The 16712-nt window shown below is 37.0% G+C and overlaps 1 protein-coding gene across 1 annotated transcript; it reads left to right on the top strand.

Moving 5' to 3' along the window:
- The first annotated feature begins 2991 nt into the window (after positions 1–2991).
- Positions 2992–16215, top strand: LOC125813851 (3-oxoacyl-[acyl-carrier-protein] synthase 3 A, chloroplastic-like). The gene is made up of 9 exons (XM_049493321.1): positions 2992–3361; positions 3828–3992; positions 4552–4700; positions 5817–5953; positions 7107–7212; positions 11040–11158; positions 14136–14200; positions 14279–14501; positions 15707–16215. The coding sequence occupies exons 1-9, from the start codon at positions 3252–3254 to the stop codon at positions 15926–15928; spliced, it is 1296 nt and encodes a 431-aa protein (XP_049349278.1). The 5' UTR covers positions 2992–3251; the 3' UTR covers positions 15929–16215.
- Positions 16216–16712: the final 497 nt, after the last annotated feature.

Here is a 16712-nt window from a genome sequence, read left to right as displayed (position 1 = left end):
CAAACTCCACTTTTCTTTTATAATTATAATACAGCTTTTGTGGGAGGTTCTTTAACCGACAACCACCACTACGAGCCTTAGTGATGATACAACGTTTTACCTCACGTTGCCAAAGGACCATCCTATACCTTGCCATCGATATAGGACCTTACTTTTGCTTAGTGGATCCACTAGCCTAAACTTACGTGATCATCTAAAAGAATGATACGTCAAGTCCCATGTTGGCGCATAGTTCTTATGGAGAGTTGAGTTAGTATGAACTCGTGTCCCCAATTTGGTGCTCAATAATACTCCCAAAAATACTTTGGCTCATGCTTTTAAATTAACTTCTTTCTTTGATTGAGATAATTACTCATAACTTAGCCCAAAGGCCCTTTTGGAAAACATGGTTCCTTTCTTACTTAAATGTAAAAACATTTAGAGACTCATTTGGGAAGTACATAGTTTCCTAATAACTTTGGAAAAAGGGACTCGACTTTATGCTCTTGTCTTAGCTTGAAACTTGAGACTCTTCACTCGACTTGAAACTTCACTTGACTTGGAACTATCTTTCCTTGAATCGGAATTATGAATTCAAGGTGTTCGATCACATGTTATGGAAGGATTCTTGAACGCTTAGACGCACTTTGGAACGTCGAAAACAACTATAAAACATAGGTGAATTACTTTGGAACATGCATGAGAAAGTGAGAAAAGAAGAGGGGAAACTTGGCTGAGACTTCAGATTTCTGGTGACACAGATAGGACTTACGGACGCCATCGACGGCCCGTAGATGGACTTACGGTCTGTACTGCAGGTCCGTAGATTGCGTCAGAGATTTTCCCCAGAATTCATTTAAGAAAAAGACTAAGTGTTGACCTACGGTCCTGACTTACGGTCTGTAGGTCAGGCCACGGACCGTAGGTCGTGACCGTAGATCGATGCCCCAAAAACCAACTTCTGTTCCGATTGACGGTTGACCAGTACGGACCGTCGATCGATCTACGGTCCGTAGGTCAGTCCCGTAGATGGGGATCGACAGCCCAGAAATCTCTGCAAATCGATGGTGGATCAACCTTAAAAGGGTCATAGCTCTTAGAATCATAATCCCCTCAACATACAATAGGTTTCAACTTAATGCACAACCCAATCAAGCCTCACAACGAACAATAACTTCAACAACCTCAACAACAATATCAACAACAACTAACAACTTCGACACTTCAACAACAATTCCCAATCTTTTCTCAAAGCATAGAATAAACTTGGTGTGTGTGAGGGAAAAGATCAACCCACACGAAAAACTCACATACCTTGGTAGGGATCACCCCCGACGAAAATCCACAATGGTCTTGACAAATCTCCTCTTTCTTCTCTTCTTCTTCTTCTCCTTCTTCTCTTCTTCAATCTCAAGAACCCTAACTCTTTCTCTTTCAATAAAAATGGGACAAAAATGGTCCAAAGATCATCCTAATACAACAATATGAGCTCAAAAGAATTGGCTAGGGAAAAGACTAAAATGCCCTTAATGATTCCCGGACGGATTTCCTTGTCCACTGCCCAACTTTCAAAGGTCATAACTCCCTCATACGAACTCGGAATCGAGCAAACTCGGTGGCGTTGGAAAGGTCGTTCCACGAACTTTGCAACCATAACTGGAATTCCACCTAGCTCATCCTGAGCTAGAATTTATGGCTGTTCAAAGTTGGCCAAAATTTCACATTTTCCATACTTAGCCAAAATTTCCAAAACTTTAAATTCTTTCCAAAAAAATGAAAATTTCCAATTCTAAGCCTCTTCAATTATTTCATATTGCCGGATGTTACAAAAAATAGGTAAATACGCAATCACACAAAATGTTACTCCACTTTTCGTCATTAACGATGAATTTAAAGATATGATACAATAAAATTTAACACCTTGTTTGAATGCTTGTTATCCGTTGTATTGTTAGTTTAAATACAATGTTCGTTTTGACTGTTACTTATATATATTTTGTATTATATCGTTTAAATCTATTGTTAGGTAACGACGAAAAAGAAACATTTTGTAAAACGGTCGATTTGGTGTGATCGCGTCGTTACCTTAATATTTTCTTTTCATTTTATCTTTACTTATTATTTAATAATACTAATATATCATTTATGTTGCATTTTCATAGTAATTCTACCCCCCACGTCCTACTATTCTGGTAGGTTTATCATTCAAATTATCGATGTCTGACATTATATAACGACAAAGAACGATACAGTCTATCCAAATTTTATTTATCGTATCAATAAATCTATAACTACGAAAAGATTCATTGTATGTAACGATCGATTTGGTGTGATTGCGTCGTTACTTTAATATATTTTTTCTCATTTAATCTTTACTTATTATTTAATAATTCTATTTTATCTTTTACATTACTTTTTCATAGTAATTCTACCCCTTATACCCTACTTTTCTGGTCGATTTATCATTCAAATTATCGACGTACGACAATATGTAATGAGAAAGAACGATACAGTCTATCCAAATTCATTAAAACAATACGGTACGATACAATATAACACAACACAATAAATAAACACATCATGAAACGATAGATAACGATAATCCAAACAAAGTATAAATAACAATCAAAATAAATATTGTATTTAACTATCCATACGATATAATAGTAACAACCATCCAAACAATGTTTAAATGTATTGTAAGTAATTTTTTCCCCATCTATCATAGTTATGGATGAAAATTGATAAATAAATGATATCTCGTGAAATCAGTGGAGATGCTCCGTAAAAAGGGAAAGTCTGGAAAAGTCTAGAGACGGCCCCCAACGAAATTGAACCAAAACCAAATAGAGTTAGTGAGTCAGTTGTCCCCAAAGCCACAGGTTCATAAAAGCTCTGCCTAATTAATATCGTTAGTTCAAAAGAAAAAGCAGTGAAATACAGATACGCAAACCTATCAAAGACATGAACCCACGTTTGAGCTGAGGACGGAGATATCTATGAACTGGAATCCAAACCTATCAAAGACATGAACCCACGTTTGAGCTGAGGACGGAGATATCTATGAACTGGAATCCAAAGCTTTCGATTCTACAGATGGACGGAAATACTTAGACACCCACATTGTTATTCCTCATCATTTTTCTCATCACCATCTTTATCTCTCTTAAATTTCCTTTTTTCCTATCTGGGTTTCCGTTTTCTTGAATTTTCATGTGAAGCAGAGCAATCGGTACAGCCAATTTTTGTTTGTTTGTTTGAGGAATTAACAAATGGCGAACACTACCATTGCCGCTGGTCCTACATTTTCCCTGCAACACCGCCATCAAGTACTTAGGAGGGTTGGAGTTAGTACTTTACGGCAGCAACAAGGACATACTCTGTAAGTACTCTTATCTCTGATCTAAGATCTGAACAGGATTTATTTGTCTAAAGATTTGGAATTAGCCCTAAACAGGGAAGATTTGCTGCTGTGCATTTATGTGATTGTGATTGTGATGTTCTGACAAAGCGAAATATTTGCATTTAGTAGTTACCACAACAACTAAGCTTCAATCCAGAACTAGTTTGGTTGAAGTGTGTGAATCATTTATATCTGTTCTGCCACTGCCATAATAACTGCTAAAGATTTAATTTTTTTTTATTATTATAAAAAAAAGTAAGTTCTTTCCTTACCCTCCTGGTTATATATAAAGTCTACGAACAATCTTATCTTCTCATACTCTGTTCTCCCTCTTTTTACATCATCAAGTCAAAATGTTGAGCATATTTGCTGCTTTTGTTTTGTAATGTTGTTTAGTCTTAATTGTTCGAGTGTTATTGAACACATGCAAATGACCATGATATAGGTTCTTTACACCAGCAGTGCCTGCTATAAGGAGGAGATTTTGTCCATCTATAGGCATATATCAGGATAGGCAATCGTTCTCTGATGGAACCTTCAATAGCGTTATGTGTTCCAGCAGTGTTGAAGGTGCAGATAAGGTTTCAACGGATCAATCTCGAGTATCGAGGTAATGTAAAGAACCTCCTTCTGAATTTCTTTTCAAAACATTTTAATAAAAAGATTTGCTCACGTGTAATTCTTGGTAATTATCACATGGCCTTTTTAGTATGGTTGGACACCTGCAAATTGAGCTAGTGAGAAGGCAGAACAATGGTGGCACTTCCAAAAACTTCGATATATTATATTTTGAGAAAGCACATTTTTTGGTGGATAGTTATGCCTGGTTGTAGAATTTGGCCTTTTATTTCTTCTTCGGGATTTATCTTCTTATTTACCAAAAGGAGCCTGTAGAGGAAGTTATCAAGTTATGCCAATTTCTAGCTCCCTCATCGGCTCCAACCGGAGAAAATAAAAAAGAAAAACTCACCTAAAGAAAGGGAGTAAAAGGGCTCCAACTAGGTTCACTTCTTTCCACTTTTGTTATATTTGAGTGCCGTCGTGGTGCATTTCATTAACATATTGACAAAGAACTCTGATTTTAACAAGCAGGCTCAAGTATGTGTCAGAGAATTCAGCTGAATCTGTGTTTCTTCATTTTAACCTCAATATTTCATTTGCTTGTGCAGGCTAGGTAACAGGGGCTGCAAACTAATAGGATGTGGCTCTGCAGTACCATCTCTAAATGTATCCAATGATGATCTTGCAAAAATTGTTGATACTAATGATCAGTGGATAGCTGTTCGGACAGGAATTCGTAACCGTAGAGTTCTTTCAGGCAAGTCTTTCTTTGGATTTGATACTTTTTAACTGGATGGATTCTGTTGTCTTATGTTTTAGGGGAACAAATATAGTAATACTTAAGCACCTTAGGCTTTGGTTTAGTTGTAAGTGACGCAGATGTGTGGATACACATCATGAGTTTGAACCCTCACACAGATATAAGCCTTGTATTTAAGTGGAAAAGGGTACAGGGGCGGGCCCATTATCCACCAAGTTTTGAACTGTGCATCAGTTGGCCTTGGGGAATTTTTCAGTTAAAACAAAGAAGAAGAAAACTTTAGCTCCATTTAGGAGTAGAGTGCATCCAGAAAACAAGTAGCATTCGAAAATGCTTCTAACCTTCGGTGAATAATTAAAAGTACATTTAGTTCCTAGAGTTTATCAAGAAGCGCTTCGGTAGAAGCTCAAATTTAGAGCTTTTGAAACTCGTATTGGTTAAAATTTTGTATCATAGAAAAGATAATCTGCCCATTGTCAAATCAAAAGTAATTCTAGTTGAGATTAAATTGTGAATGCCAAAAAAAATTGGCTTTGTAAAATGATTGTACCAAGCATCAAGTGTATTGCTAATATAAATTTATAGGACTGTTGGTACAACCGTACAAGCACATTATGAAAAGGTACCTATCCAAAGACTCCCAAAGGGCCATAGTGTGATGTGTGGATTGGATATCCTATTTCTTTGTAATACATCCTTTCGGTCCTTTTCTCAGAATTTCAAAGAGCTTTGATACTTTACTTTACTATACACACTACACATTTATGTTCTCTTATGATTAGATTGACATGTTTCTATAGAATCAATTTTTTTAGGAATCAGGATACGTATGAGTGTTCTCTGTTGTTTCCTTTTGAATATTTGTAGAACATAGCCTAATTGTTTATTTATTCCAAAAATAAAAGAGTCAACATTTAAATTTTTGTGGATACACACGAATGACTTGGCAAAGTTCAACCATGCATTAATAGGTTGTAGTATAAATGATTTAAAATCAGAATGCCTTTTGTAAAATGGGGGTAAAACACTTATATTCTTTTTTAGATGGAAAAAATGTATCAACTTTTTGTATTTTATGTAAACCAGCCTAAATCTGATATGTGGCTTTTACAGGCAAAGACAGTTTAACAGATCTGGCTGCAGAGGCTGCAAGGAAAGCTCTTGAGATGGCAGAGGTTGATCCTAATGATGTTGACCTAATTTTGCTATGCAGTTCAACTCCCGAGGATCTTTTTGGTAGTGCTCCACAGGTATAACTTGCTAGAAGAATAGTGTCATTATATTTCCATACAACCGATATTGCAAGAAAAATTACCTTTCTAGCGGTATAGCCCATCTTCAGCAGACCGTTCAGAAAGAACCTGCAATAGTGCTTTCTTTATTCCACACCCATAACATGAGTTAGCCAGAGTGATAATATGGAATTCATTGCCATGGAGCTTTTGAGTTTAGATGTTTATTCTCTTTGCCTTCTGCTATATCTACTTCATAGAACACAGTTTATGCGTAGGAATTGATTCACAGTATGTATAGTTTTTCTTTTTTTCCATTCACAACATATTGTTGATGAACTTGTCTCCTGCATTTACTAGGATTATAACTGATAAAGATATCACCCTTCAAGACAATTAAATGAAGCTAATCACCTTTAGTTCTGTGTGCATGATACTATTGTTAATTATGCATTTACTCATTCATATGCATATGATGTTACAATATAGTGAAGAATGATTGACAACTTCTGAAATTAATTGTGTTTCATCAGAGGCCCAGGGCAACTCTTTATTTATTTGGGCCTTGTTATAATTGAGTGTCCCCATGCATTTCCCTTGAAATTATGTAAAACAAAGAAAGTACATTTATGATGTAATGAGAGCTGTACTGTTAGCGTGGTAAAAGGTTTGAAGTGTCCCAAAATTGACAGGGCATTTGATAGATGATCCATCATCTTTGCATGTTTTTTTCTGACAAGGTAAGATACTTAGTTTGGTAAAGGTTGCTCCTCAGGAAAATTAATTTGTCCCTTCTCCCGCAATTGTCATCCTACATCAGACAGATAGTCCATATAGAAGTTCAACTTTGAGCTAAATGCTTGGTTTTGCTGGTCACAAGTGACTGGCCAGCAATGGTGTTGTTACTGCTAATCTGTCTTTCTAAATACTCGCAATAGATTTCTGTGCCCTGCAAAGAACGTGTTTGATTATTCAAATTGTTTTGGTTCTTATCTTTTCCAATGCTTTAATTATATCATGCATTTCCAACTGACTGACTTTTTAATTCTGATTTATACTGCCGACCCAAATGAACTAAGTTGCTGCACCGTCAAATTATACATTTAATCATGTTCTCTTCAGAATTTTCTTGGGGACTCTATCCATTCTTTTTTGGTACTTCTTTCCTCAGATCCAAAGAGCACTTGGCTGCAAAAGCAATCCATTGTCTTTCGACATTACAGCTGCTTGTAGCGGGTTCATGTTGGGTTTGGTATCTGCTGCTTGCTATATCAGAGGTAGAATTTTGTAAAAGTTTTTTTTTTTTTGATGCGTAAGTTCTTTGTAAACTTTGCCATAGAGGGATTAATTGAACCAGGTAATCATCTTTTGTTGGATATACCTCAAGTGATCTGTAATTGAGGTCAAACAATAAAACAATTTGCATTGTCTTAGATTCTTGAGCAAGATTTTGGATGATTAGTTGGAGATGATTAAGTTATGGAAGACAACTGAACATACAGGAGACAAAGATTATGACACTTCTCAGTGAAAGAATAATGCTTCTATCATAATACTGGTAGGTATACATTTTCTGTGTGTAATCCCACAAGTGGGGTTTGGGGAAGGTAAGATGTATGCAGACCTCTTTGTGGGGTAGAGAGGAAGGAGGGAGAACATTTCAGTGTAATTTTTAAAGAATGACTTAGCATATGCTGTCAAGTTGTAACTGGGAAGTTATGAGTTATGACTATTAGAGGCTTTCCAGTACCATTTTCCCAGAAAGCTTGTTCTGATTACTTGACCTTTTTTTTTTTTTTGAGAATGTTAACATTTTATAGACAAAATACACCAATAGTGTATTTCAGTAGTAATTACATTGGGGAGTTTAAAGTTAGCAAAACCAAATAATCTATCACCTATACTCCTCCGAAACTATCTAAAAAGTGAGTAATATCCTCCACCTTACTGGGGAGTACAAAGTTACACCAAAAATAAAAGGTTATAAGGCAATTCAATTCCAAGCTCTGGAAAGGGATGCTCTTGTTTTCAAAACATCTCTGGTTCCTTTCCTTCCATATTGTCCACCAGATGCAAGCAGGGACAATCTTCCATCTCTCCTTATGGGCTGACATGTTTCCTTCTCTATTCCATGCTGTTAGGGCTTCTGATGTATGCCTTGACATGGACCAACTGATACCCCTTAAGTTAAAAAACACATGCCACAGTTTCAGTGTCACTCTACAGTGAATGAAGAGATGGTTTGTTGTCTCTGTTTCTCTTTCACATAAAAAAGCACCTGGAGCATAATTCCCTTCCCCTTTTCATTAGATTGTCCTGAGTTAATACTGCTTGCCTGGCTACCAACCAGGTGAAACAAGCCACCTTGTGTGGTATCTTTACCTTCCATATCATCTTCCAAGGCCATGATAAGAGCATTGCAGCTGACCTATCAAGGTGTCTGTAAGCTGATTTTACTGTGAATTTCCCATTTTTGGATCTCAACCATTTTAGACTGTCTTCATTTGTGTTAAGGTTATTGGTCTGCTCCAAAGAATTGAAGAAATCTGTGAAGTTGTCTATTTCCCAGTCATTCAACCTTCTCTTGAAAGAGAGGTTCCATCCTTAGTTGTCCCTGACATCTGCTACTGCTGCCTCCTTCTGTTGGTTCAGATTGTAGATCACAGGGTACAACTGTTTCAAGGGGTATTGACCAGCCCCCACATCATTCCAGAATGATGTCCTCCTTCCGTTTCCTATTTCAATCCTTGAATTTCTCCATAATTTAGGCCACTGGATCCTGATTGTTTTCCATAAACCTATCCCATAAGGGCTTGTAGCTTCTTAGTTATCCATAGGTCTTCCATTGTATATCTGGAAGCTATAACTTCTTTCCACAAACTCTGTTCTCCAGAGACAAACCTCCATAGCCACTTCAAGAGAATACTCTGATTCTTTACTTTGAGGTGCTTTATTCCCATTCCTCCTCCTTTTTTGTTGTTGATGACAGCATCCCATTTCACCAGGTGATGCTTCTTTCCCCCCTCACCATTTCCTTGCCATAAAAAGTTCCTCCTGATGGAATCTAGCTTCTTTTAGACACACCCTGGCAAAGGAAATAATGACATCATGTAAGTTGGCATAGCATCAAGCACACTATTGATTAAAGTCAATCTTCCACCCAAAGATAGGTATTGGCTTCTCCAATTTACCAGCTTCTTTCACATTTTTCCACCACTGCATTCCAAATATTCTTGGATTTACTTTTTGCTCCTAGAGGCATCCCTAGATAGGTAGTGGGTAGTTCTCCCACAGTCCCACTTTGCCTCCTAGGATACCAGCCAAACTATTGATATCTGGAACTTCATTCACTGGGTAGACAAAACTTTTTCCCCAGTTTATGTGTAATCCGGAAATAGCTTCGAACAGAATAAAACCCTTAGATGCTTTAGTTGCTCTTTCTCTGCACCACAGAACACTAAAGTGTCATCTGCATACTGTAGTGTCATCTGCATACTGTAAGTGGGAGATATTTAAGCCCAAAATATCACTATCATTCGTCCAGAAACCCTTGATTGATCATATTGTTTAACTGTGCTCTTTTCAACATATCACTCAATCCTCCCATAGCAAGTATAAAAAGGAAAGGGGAAAGGGGATCTCCCTGCCTTAATCATCTTTCAGAATGGAAGAAACCAGAAGGGGTACCATTAATTAATACTGAAAATTTTACTGTACTCACAGAAATTTAAGATTTCCTATTTTACTGTACTTGACTTTCTTATTTTAAGATTCCCTACCTAAGATTAACTCCATGATGAGTTTTCTTGAAGCAAGTGTTTTCTCACTTGTAAAAGTAACATAACTTGAAGTGTTTCATCATTTTTTTTCATAATTGCCTTCATATGTCGTGGGAGCTCCAAAACTTGCATTGAATGAATTAAGAATGTTTAACACTTTTAGGTGGACCAAATTCACATTCCATGTTATCAATTTTCTAGCTGTATCTGATCTGCATGTTTAATGTTTCTTGAGGATTCAGGAACAATCAATATTCCAGAAACACAAAATAGCTTGACCAGCAAGAACTGTGGAAACAACACCAATGGATGGCTACTTGGTCCTGCCTGTGGCGGCCTGGCCACACTTCTTCCCTTAATGCTCCAGACCCTAACCAATGTTTTTTTGTAACCGGGATCTCTGAGAGTCAATAGCGCACGGTTTGAAACTCGATGGATGATGGGACCATCCCTTTACCCTTCTCCACTTAAATACCGACGCTACCTAGTGTTTTTTTTATGTCAACCCTTTCTTTCAAGTGCTGATTTTTTACTTGAATTTGGACTTGTGCTTAAACATGGCCGATGTGATAGGCTTTTGTCCTATGCTTTCACCATTCAATTTCTTGGACCCAGCTAGAATCGTCTAGTTCACATAGATGGTTTTGAGACAAGTAGAAACTACACTATCTGACTAATAGAAACTATGTGAACAAAATTTAAAGTCGTCACTCCTTGCAAAAAGAGAACAAGCAAATGCCTGAGTTTTTTGATCAGTCAGTTTTAAATACCTCATTTCTGGGTTATTGATGAACTCTCTTATTCTTAGTGTAGAGTTCTAGAACTGGAGGGAGATGTTTTGTGTTCTATACCTAATTGGAGATTGAGATGGCCCTTTAGTGGATAATAACAACAACATACCCAGTGTAATCCCACCAGTGGGGATTTAGTCGATGATCTTAAATGTTATTAATAAGTAAGTCTAACAAAGGCATGCTTATGTTCAGTATCATAAGTTACATGAAAAAAATGATAGGTCATTATCGTCAACCTGAATAGTAAAGTTGAAACTTGAGGTCATGCAATTTGTGGATACTAAAAAGTGAAAGACAAATAAGAGAAAAACTTTTCTAGATAAAGAATTGGAATATATTAACGACACTGAAAATTATTAACTTCTTGGATAAATCCCTCGAGGATATGATTTAGTGAGTAGTGGCCTAAAATTTTATATTTTGCAGTGTGAAATATTATTGAGTTGTCAATACCAGCATAACTACAATATATTGAATTATATATTCGTAAATATATGCTCTGCTAAGTATTGAAATTCTGCCGTCTTGCAGGTGGTGGCTTTAAAAATGTTCTTGTTATAGGGGCTGATGCTCTATCTCGCTATGTTGACTGGACAGATAGAGGGACATGTATTCTCTTTGGTGATGCTGCTGGTGCTGTAGTGGTTCAGGTATGATAAAGGAGAATTTACGAATCAATTAGGGGTCGTTTGGTAGAGTGTATAAGAATAATGCTAAATAGAGTGTATTAGTAATGCTTGTATCAATTATACATAGATTATTTTTATGCATTGTTTGGTTTGATGCATTAAAAATAGCATGCATTGCATACAAAAAATTTATTTACAAAGATGCCCTCCACTATTATGGTGGAAAAGAAGTAAAATAGGGTTTGAGGGGCAATTGGGTCTTTAATGCTAATGCATGCATTAAAACCATTGCATTGCTAATACCTAGAAATCCATGGTATTAGTAATACCCACCTTAATACACGATAGAGTGTATGCAAGCATTACATAGGTTGAAAAAGAGTACCAAACAAGGTACTAGTAATACACAAGGATACACTCTACCAAATGACCCCTTAGTGAATTATGATTTTTAGTTGTTGCAGTTTTCCAATGACTATCCTATTTTTTTTTTCATCAAGTAAAAAGAGGGATGAATCCTCTTTACTGATTCAAGTATCTTTAGATTCTTCTGTACTCTTCTTGCAGTCTAAATTGATGAAGTTCATGAGGTCTTTCTTTTCTTCACCAGGGTTGAGGTTGGGTTGGGGATATTCACTAGACATGTGTAAAATTAGAAATGTCTCAGCCTCATTGGTGGCTGATTTTCGTCACAATTTGGGTTGGTTTAAATATTATTGGGGTCTGATTTACACAAATAACCTCTTCTGTGGCTTTGTATTTAGAAATTGACCACTCTTTCAAAATTAGACCAGTGATCTGAAGTTCGAAAGTGGCCACCTGGTCTGTATTTCAAAGTTCAAAACTGGTACTCAGACCATGGGTCTAATTTCGAAAAAATGGTCAAATAATACAAGGGCACAAAGTTGACCACCTGGTGTAAATATGTGTGGTTTGGAAGTCTGACGTGATACATGTGTAGAGCTTTCCTTTCATAGCTCAAAGTTGATTTTCTTAGTTTTGCTTTCGTATGTCGGGAGTTGTAGGCGCTATGTACTAAATCATTTGAAATTCCTCCGGCTTCATTTCTCAAAAAAAAAAACATTGACTATGAGATACTTCCTGTGTATTGTCTTTTCTGACATTTTCAAAATTTCTTATTCTTGAAATGCTTATCCATGGACCATCTCTAGGCTTTGGTCTAGTGGTGAGAGTGCAATGTGTGGAACAGCACATGTCACGTATTCGAACCATGCTTAAGTGGAGAAAAGTATAGGGACCAGCCCATTATCCCCTGAGTTTCGAACCGTGCACCACTACCCCTCAAGGATTCTCGGCTGTTAAGAAAACTGACCCATGGATCTACTTCACCTGATTATTCGTCCAAACAATATACACAAACTTCACTGTCACATACTGGAATTTTTATTTTTTTTGAGACAAGGGTAACTTTACTGGATTTTTTTTGCCTGGTGTTCAGTCTAGAGGTTGAATCCTATGCGATGTTGTTGGTCAATTGCTCTGTGCTTACCATGGTTAACAAAAGAAAAGAGGAAATTGAAACTTGCTGTAACCTTATACTCTACAGTTATTCTGAAACATTCATGTTGCAACTGAAATTCCTTCAAGGAACCCATCCAGATTGTACCTAAGGTTATGACCAATGAAGTGACTCCCTATTGCTGTCTCCCTCCCCCTCTCCAAGCATAGCAGCCATCTTGGGCAGCTGTGTGTGTTACTCTTCTCCTTCCAGATGTAATTACCTATTTCTCTGTCAAATGTTAAAAACCACTTCCACAAAGCTCAAGTCTACCTTTTTATTTACACATCTTCTATTTGTACCAAAGAGAATACAAGTTCTAAACAAGGGTGATTGGACAGAAGGAATTCCTGAAAATTGTGACTGGGGATTATAAGACAGTTTGATTCGTTATTTTCTCCACTCCGCTGTTAGTAAGTGGATTACAACAAATAAAATTGGTTGAAAACCAAGGAGGACCAGAACTGTTTGAACTAGCCAAGAATTGTGGGAATGATTGGTCGTGGTGGTAGGAGCAGTACAATGTGTGGAGGGAATGTTGATGGTGGAGTAATAAATATTTTATTTTATTATTGGAGAAAAGGGCGGGTTAAAGCCTAAAGGCAGTGGTTTGCGCTTGTGGGGCCAACCTTTCAAGCTGGCCGCTGGAAATGCCTCAATGTTTTTTCACACCAGTAAGGTCAGGCGTGGTCGGTGGGGTTGATCTCACACTTTTTCTCTCTTAATAAGTTTAATCCATCCAGTTAACCTTGTTTTGGTTGGTGTGTTAAGTTCGTGATGACTATGTGTTGTGTATTTATAGGTCAGAACTCAGATAAGTAGGTTAGAGAGTCCCCCCCCCCCCCCCCCCCCCCCCCCGGGCTTGGTCTCAGTCAGACAAGGATTCCTCATGCTGTTATCTGTGACTCTGTGGTATAACCGTCTGACCTGCAATTTGATTGGGTTTGGCATTAAGTTTGAAACGGTCAATTAAGAACCAGTTCCCAACCTAACGCTCATTTTTAAATGATTCAACATACTAAATGGATATTTCTTTTTGGTATGTCTGAGCCTACTCATCTGTGCACAAAGATGGATCACCGAGGGCAAGATCAGTATAGGCTCAATAATACCACTCCCAGTTTACCTGTTTGACATTTTTCACCTCGATGATGAAATGAAGGTGTCTAATCAACGAAAGAACAGAGATTGCTCTTGCATTTTTGCAAATCAATAACTAGTTGAGGTCTTCAGTCAATCTAAGCTTCTTCACTACTATGTACTCTTGATATACTTCATAGCTTGAAATATAACGTAGATGCACTATTGATTGAGGAGTGTTATTCCTTAGTGTAGATGTCTGATGTTGCATCTTCTTCTTGTATTAACTCATGTTCTTGATGCCTTGTTTTTTGTTCTGTTGTTGCTAGCTATTGACCATGCTCAATGCTAATTTGCACATTTAAGTTTCTCAAAATTTATATAAATCCACTCTTGTAGGCCTGTGATATTGGAGAAGATGGTTTATTTGGTTTTGACTTGCATAGTGATGGTGAAGGTCAAAGGTATTTATTATCATAGTTAGGAATATTTCCCCTGATTTCTTTTTTAGAGGGCCACTAAATGAGTGTTTTCATATTCAGGCACTTGAATGCTTCGATCAAAGATAATGAAACAGATAAAGCGTTTGGTACAAATGGTTCTGCTTTTGGTTTTCCACCAACAGGTTCCTCTTACTCTTGCATTCAGATGAATGGTAAAGAGGTCTTTAGATTTGCTGTTCGTGCTGTGCCACAATCAATAGAAGCAGCTTTAGAGAACGCAGGTCTTCCTAGGTCCAAAATTGATTGGCTGCTTCTCCACCAGGTATGGATTTCTGGGATACAAATTTGACTGAGTTAGTCAAACCTAAATATAGATTAATGACCTTCTCTTAGAAGCTGTTATGGTTTTTACTGAATGAAATACATTTATGAACGATTAGCGACAAAATGCTCTGATACTTGTGATTCCCATCCTCCTGTTCTCTAATTTTATATGTTTTTCTCAAAGCTGATATTTGGTTGGGTAAAGGCCAGATCATGTTTGTAGGCGGCCAGGGGCAGTTGTTAACAGGAGGAACTTCCGACAGTTAAATGAAGAACTGCTTATGTGCCCAAGGCATAGACCTTTACTTATATTACTCTTCAAATTCAACTCAACTATTACTCTATATCCTATCAAACAAAGCATATGAGATTGGGATTAAAGTTATTTTACTAAGCTAGTGGATGTGTGATTATTGCCTGAGAAATGCAGAACAAAAGAACAAGTATAACAACCACACACGTTTGACTAAAATATACATAATTATTATGCTGCCAGAGCAAGATAATAAGAACATGGTTGTCCTACGCTTTTCCCCATGTTTTCTTTTGAGTCCGAGTTGGAACAATATATAGAAAAGTTATGCATATATTCTCATCTTCAAGTTGCTTTAGTTACTTGGATTAAAGTACACTTTGCTGCCTCATTTTTTTCAGGTGAGGCACATTATTTTTGAAATTCGTCGTCAATTCTCATACTTGGGGACCAAAGTGACCCCATAAATTTCACATGCATCACAAAGTGTTTATATTAAAGAATAAAAAATAAGTTAGGAGTAGCAAAATATCTTTATAAAAAAGAAGTCGAGAGTATAAAAAAAATCAAAACGAGAAGTAAGAAAGAAAAGAGTAAGCTGCTTATTGACAAAGCTGCAATTTGGCATGTGTTTGTAAAAGCACAATATGGTTAATACATAATTATATTCCCGGTTGCTTTACTAGTTTGACCCTTAATTCATCTTTTATGATAGACGGTATTCTCTTTATCTAATTGCTTTATTGATGTAGAAACTCATTTCATGTTCAATATAACATGAGTAAATCTGTGACCATTTAGAGTCTGACGTTCATTTTAAAAGATTTTCTTACTATTTAATGGCAAATAACAACTGGAGATAATTCGCGGGAAGTTTCTTAATGCTTCTTTCGAGTTATCATCCTGCATCAACTTCAGTGAAGCAACTTATCAGGAATGGCTACATGCAGGCAAATCAAAGGATTCTTGATGCAGTAGCAACACGTTTGGAGGTGCCATCAGAACATGTCATATCAAATTTGGCAAATTATGGCAATACAAGTGCTGCATCGATACCCTTGGCACTGGATGAAGCTGTTCGAAGTGGGAAAGTGCAGGCAGGTCATGTCATTGCTGCTGCTGGATTTGGTGCTGGCCTTACGTGGGGCTCTGCAATACTCAGATGGGGCTAAATGCTGCTGTGAAGTTTGGGTCTGGTCTCACATCTGGATTCTGCAGTAATCAAATAGGGAAGAAACCTCTCAAGCCTCAACATATGAATAGATCTCAAACATAGATGGAAAGAAGAAATGATAAGGTTGCATTTCCCTTATGCTTTTTTGTTTATTAGTAGCTGATTGTGGTGCAGGCTTCATTGGCAGAATCCCCTTTTTGTCTCTCTGATTTTCTTCTGTATTAATTTTTCCCAACATCAATAAATTATCAACATTTTGTCCCCATTGATGTTACTGTTAACATTTTAATCCAGATTGACACTCAGATTTGGATCCGAGACGTCTATTGGCATAGTGTTCATGATATAATACTCCCTAGGTTGTACCATCTTTGGAATAATTCTGAAAAAAACGCGGTCGAGCCTCTAGGCATCACAGTGAAAATTTGTTTCAGTTTCGAAGTAAACCTGTATGACACAATACAGTCATACAGTAATGTGTGATATTGAACAAGCGTTTAAGAATACGTCGTTTGGTTGGGAACTAGTTATCCCAGGATAAACTATCCTGGAGTTAGTTATCCTGGGATAACTTTTTCCATCACTATGCTATAAATGGTGGGATAAGTTATCCAAACATGCCAACCAAACAAAACATCTAAATTTTATCCCAACACTATTTATGCTTATCCCTCACACCAAATGAGCCAGACATGATGATTTATCATGCATTTGTAATTTCAAATTTTGAAAAGTCAGATTCTTAGAGAAGGAAAAAAAAAAGGATGAAAATTTGATACATA

This window comes from Solanum verrucosum, unplaced genomic scaffold (genome assembly GCF_900185275.1).
Source record: "Solanum verrucosum unplaced genomic scaffold, falcon-dt-bn FXZP01000205.1, whole genome shotgun sequence".
NCBI classification, from domain to species: domain Eukaryota; kingdom Viridiplantae; phylum Streptophyta; class Magnoliopsida; order Solanales; family Solanaceae; genus Solanum; species Solanum verrucosum.
The sequence above is the reverse complement of the archived record's forward strand: the minus strand, read 5'-3'. Positions and strand labels throughout refer to the sequence as shown.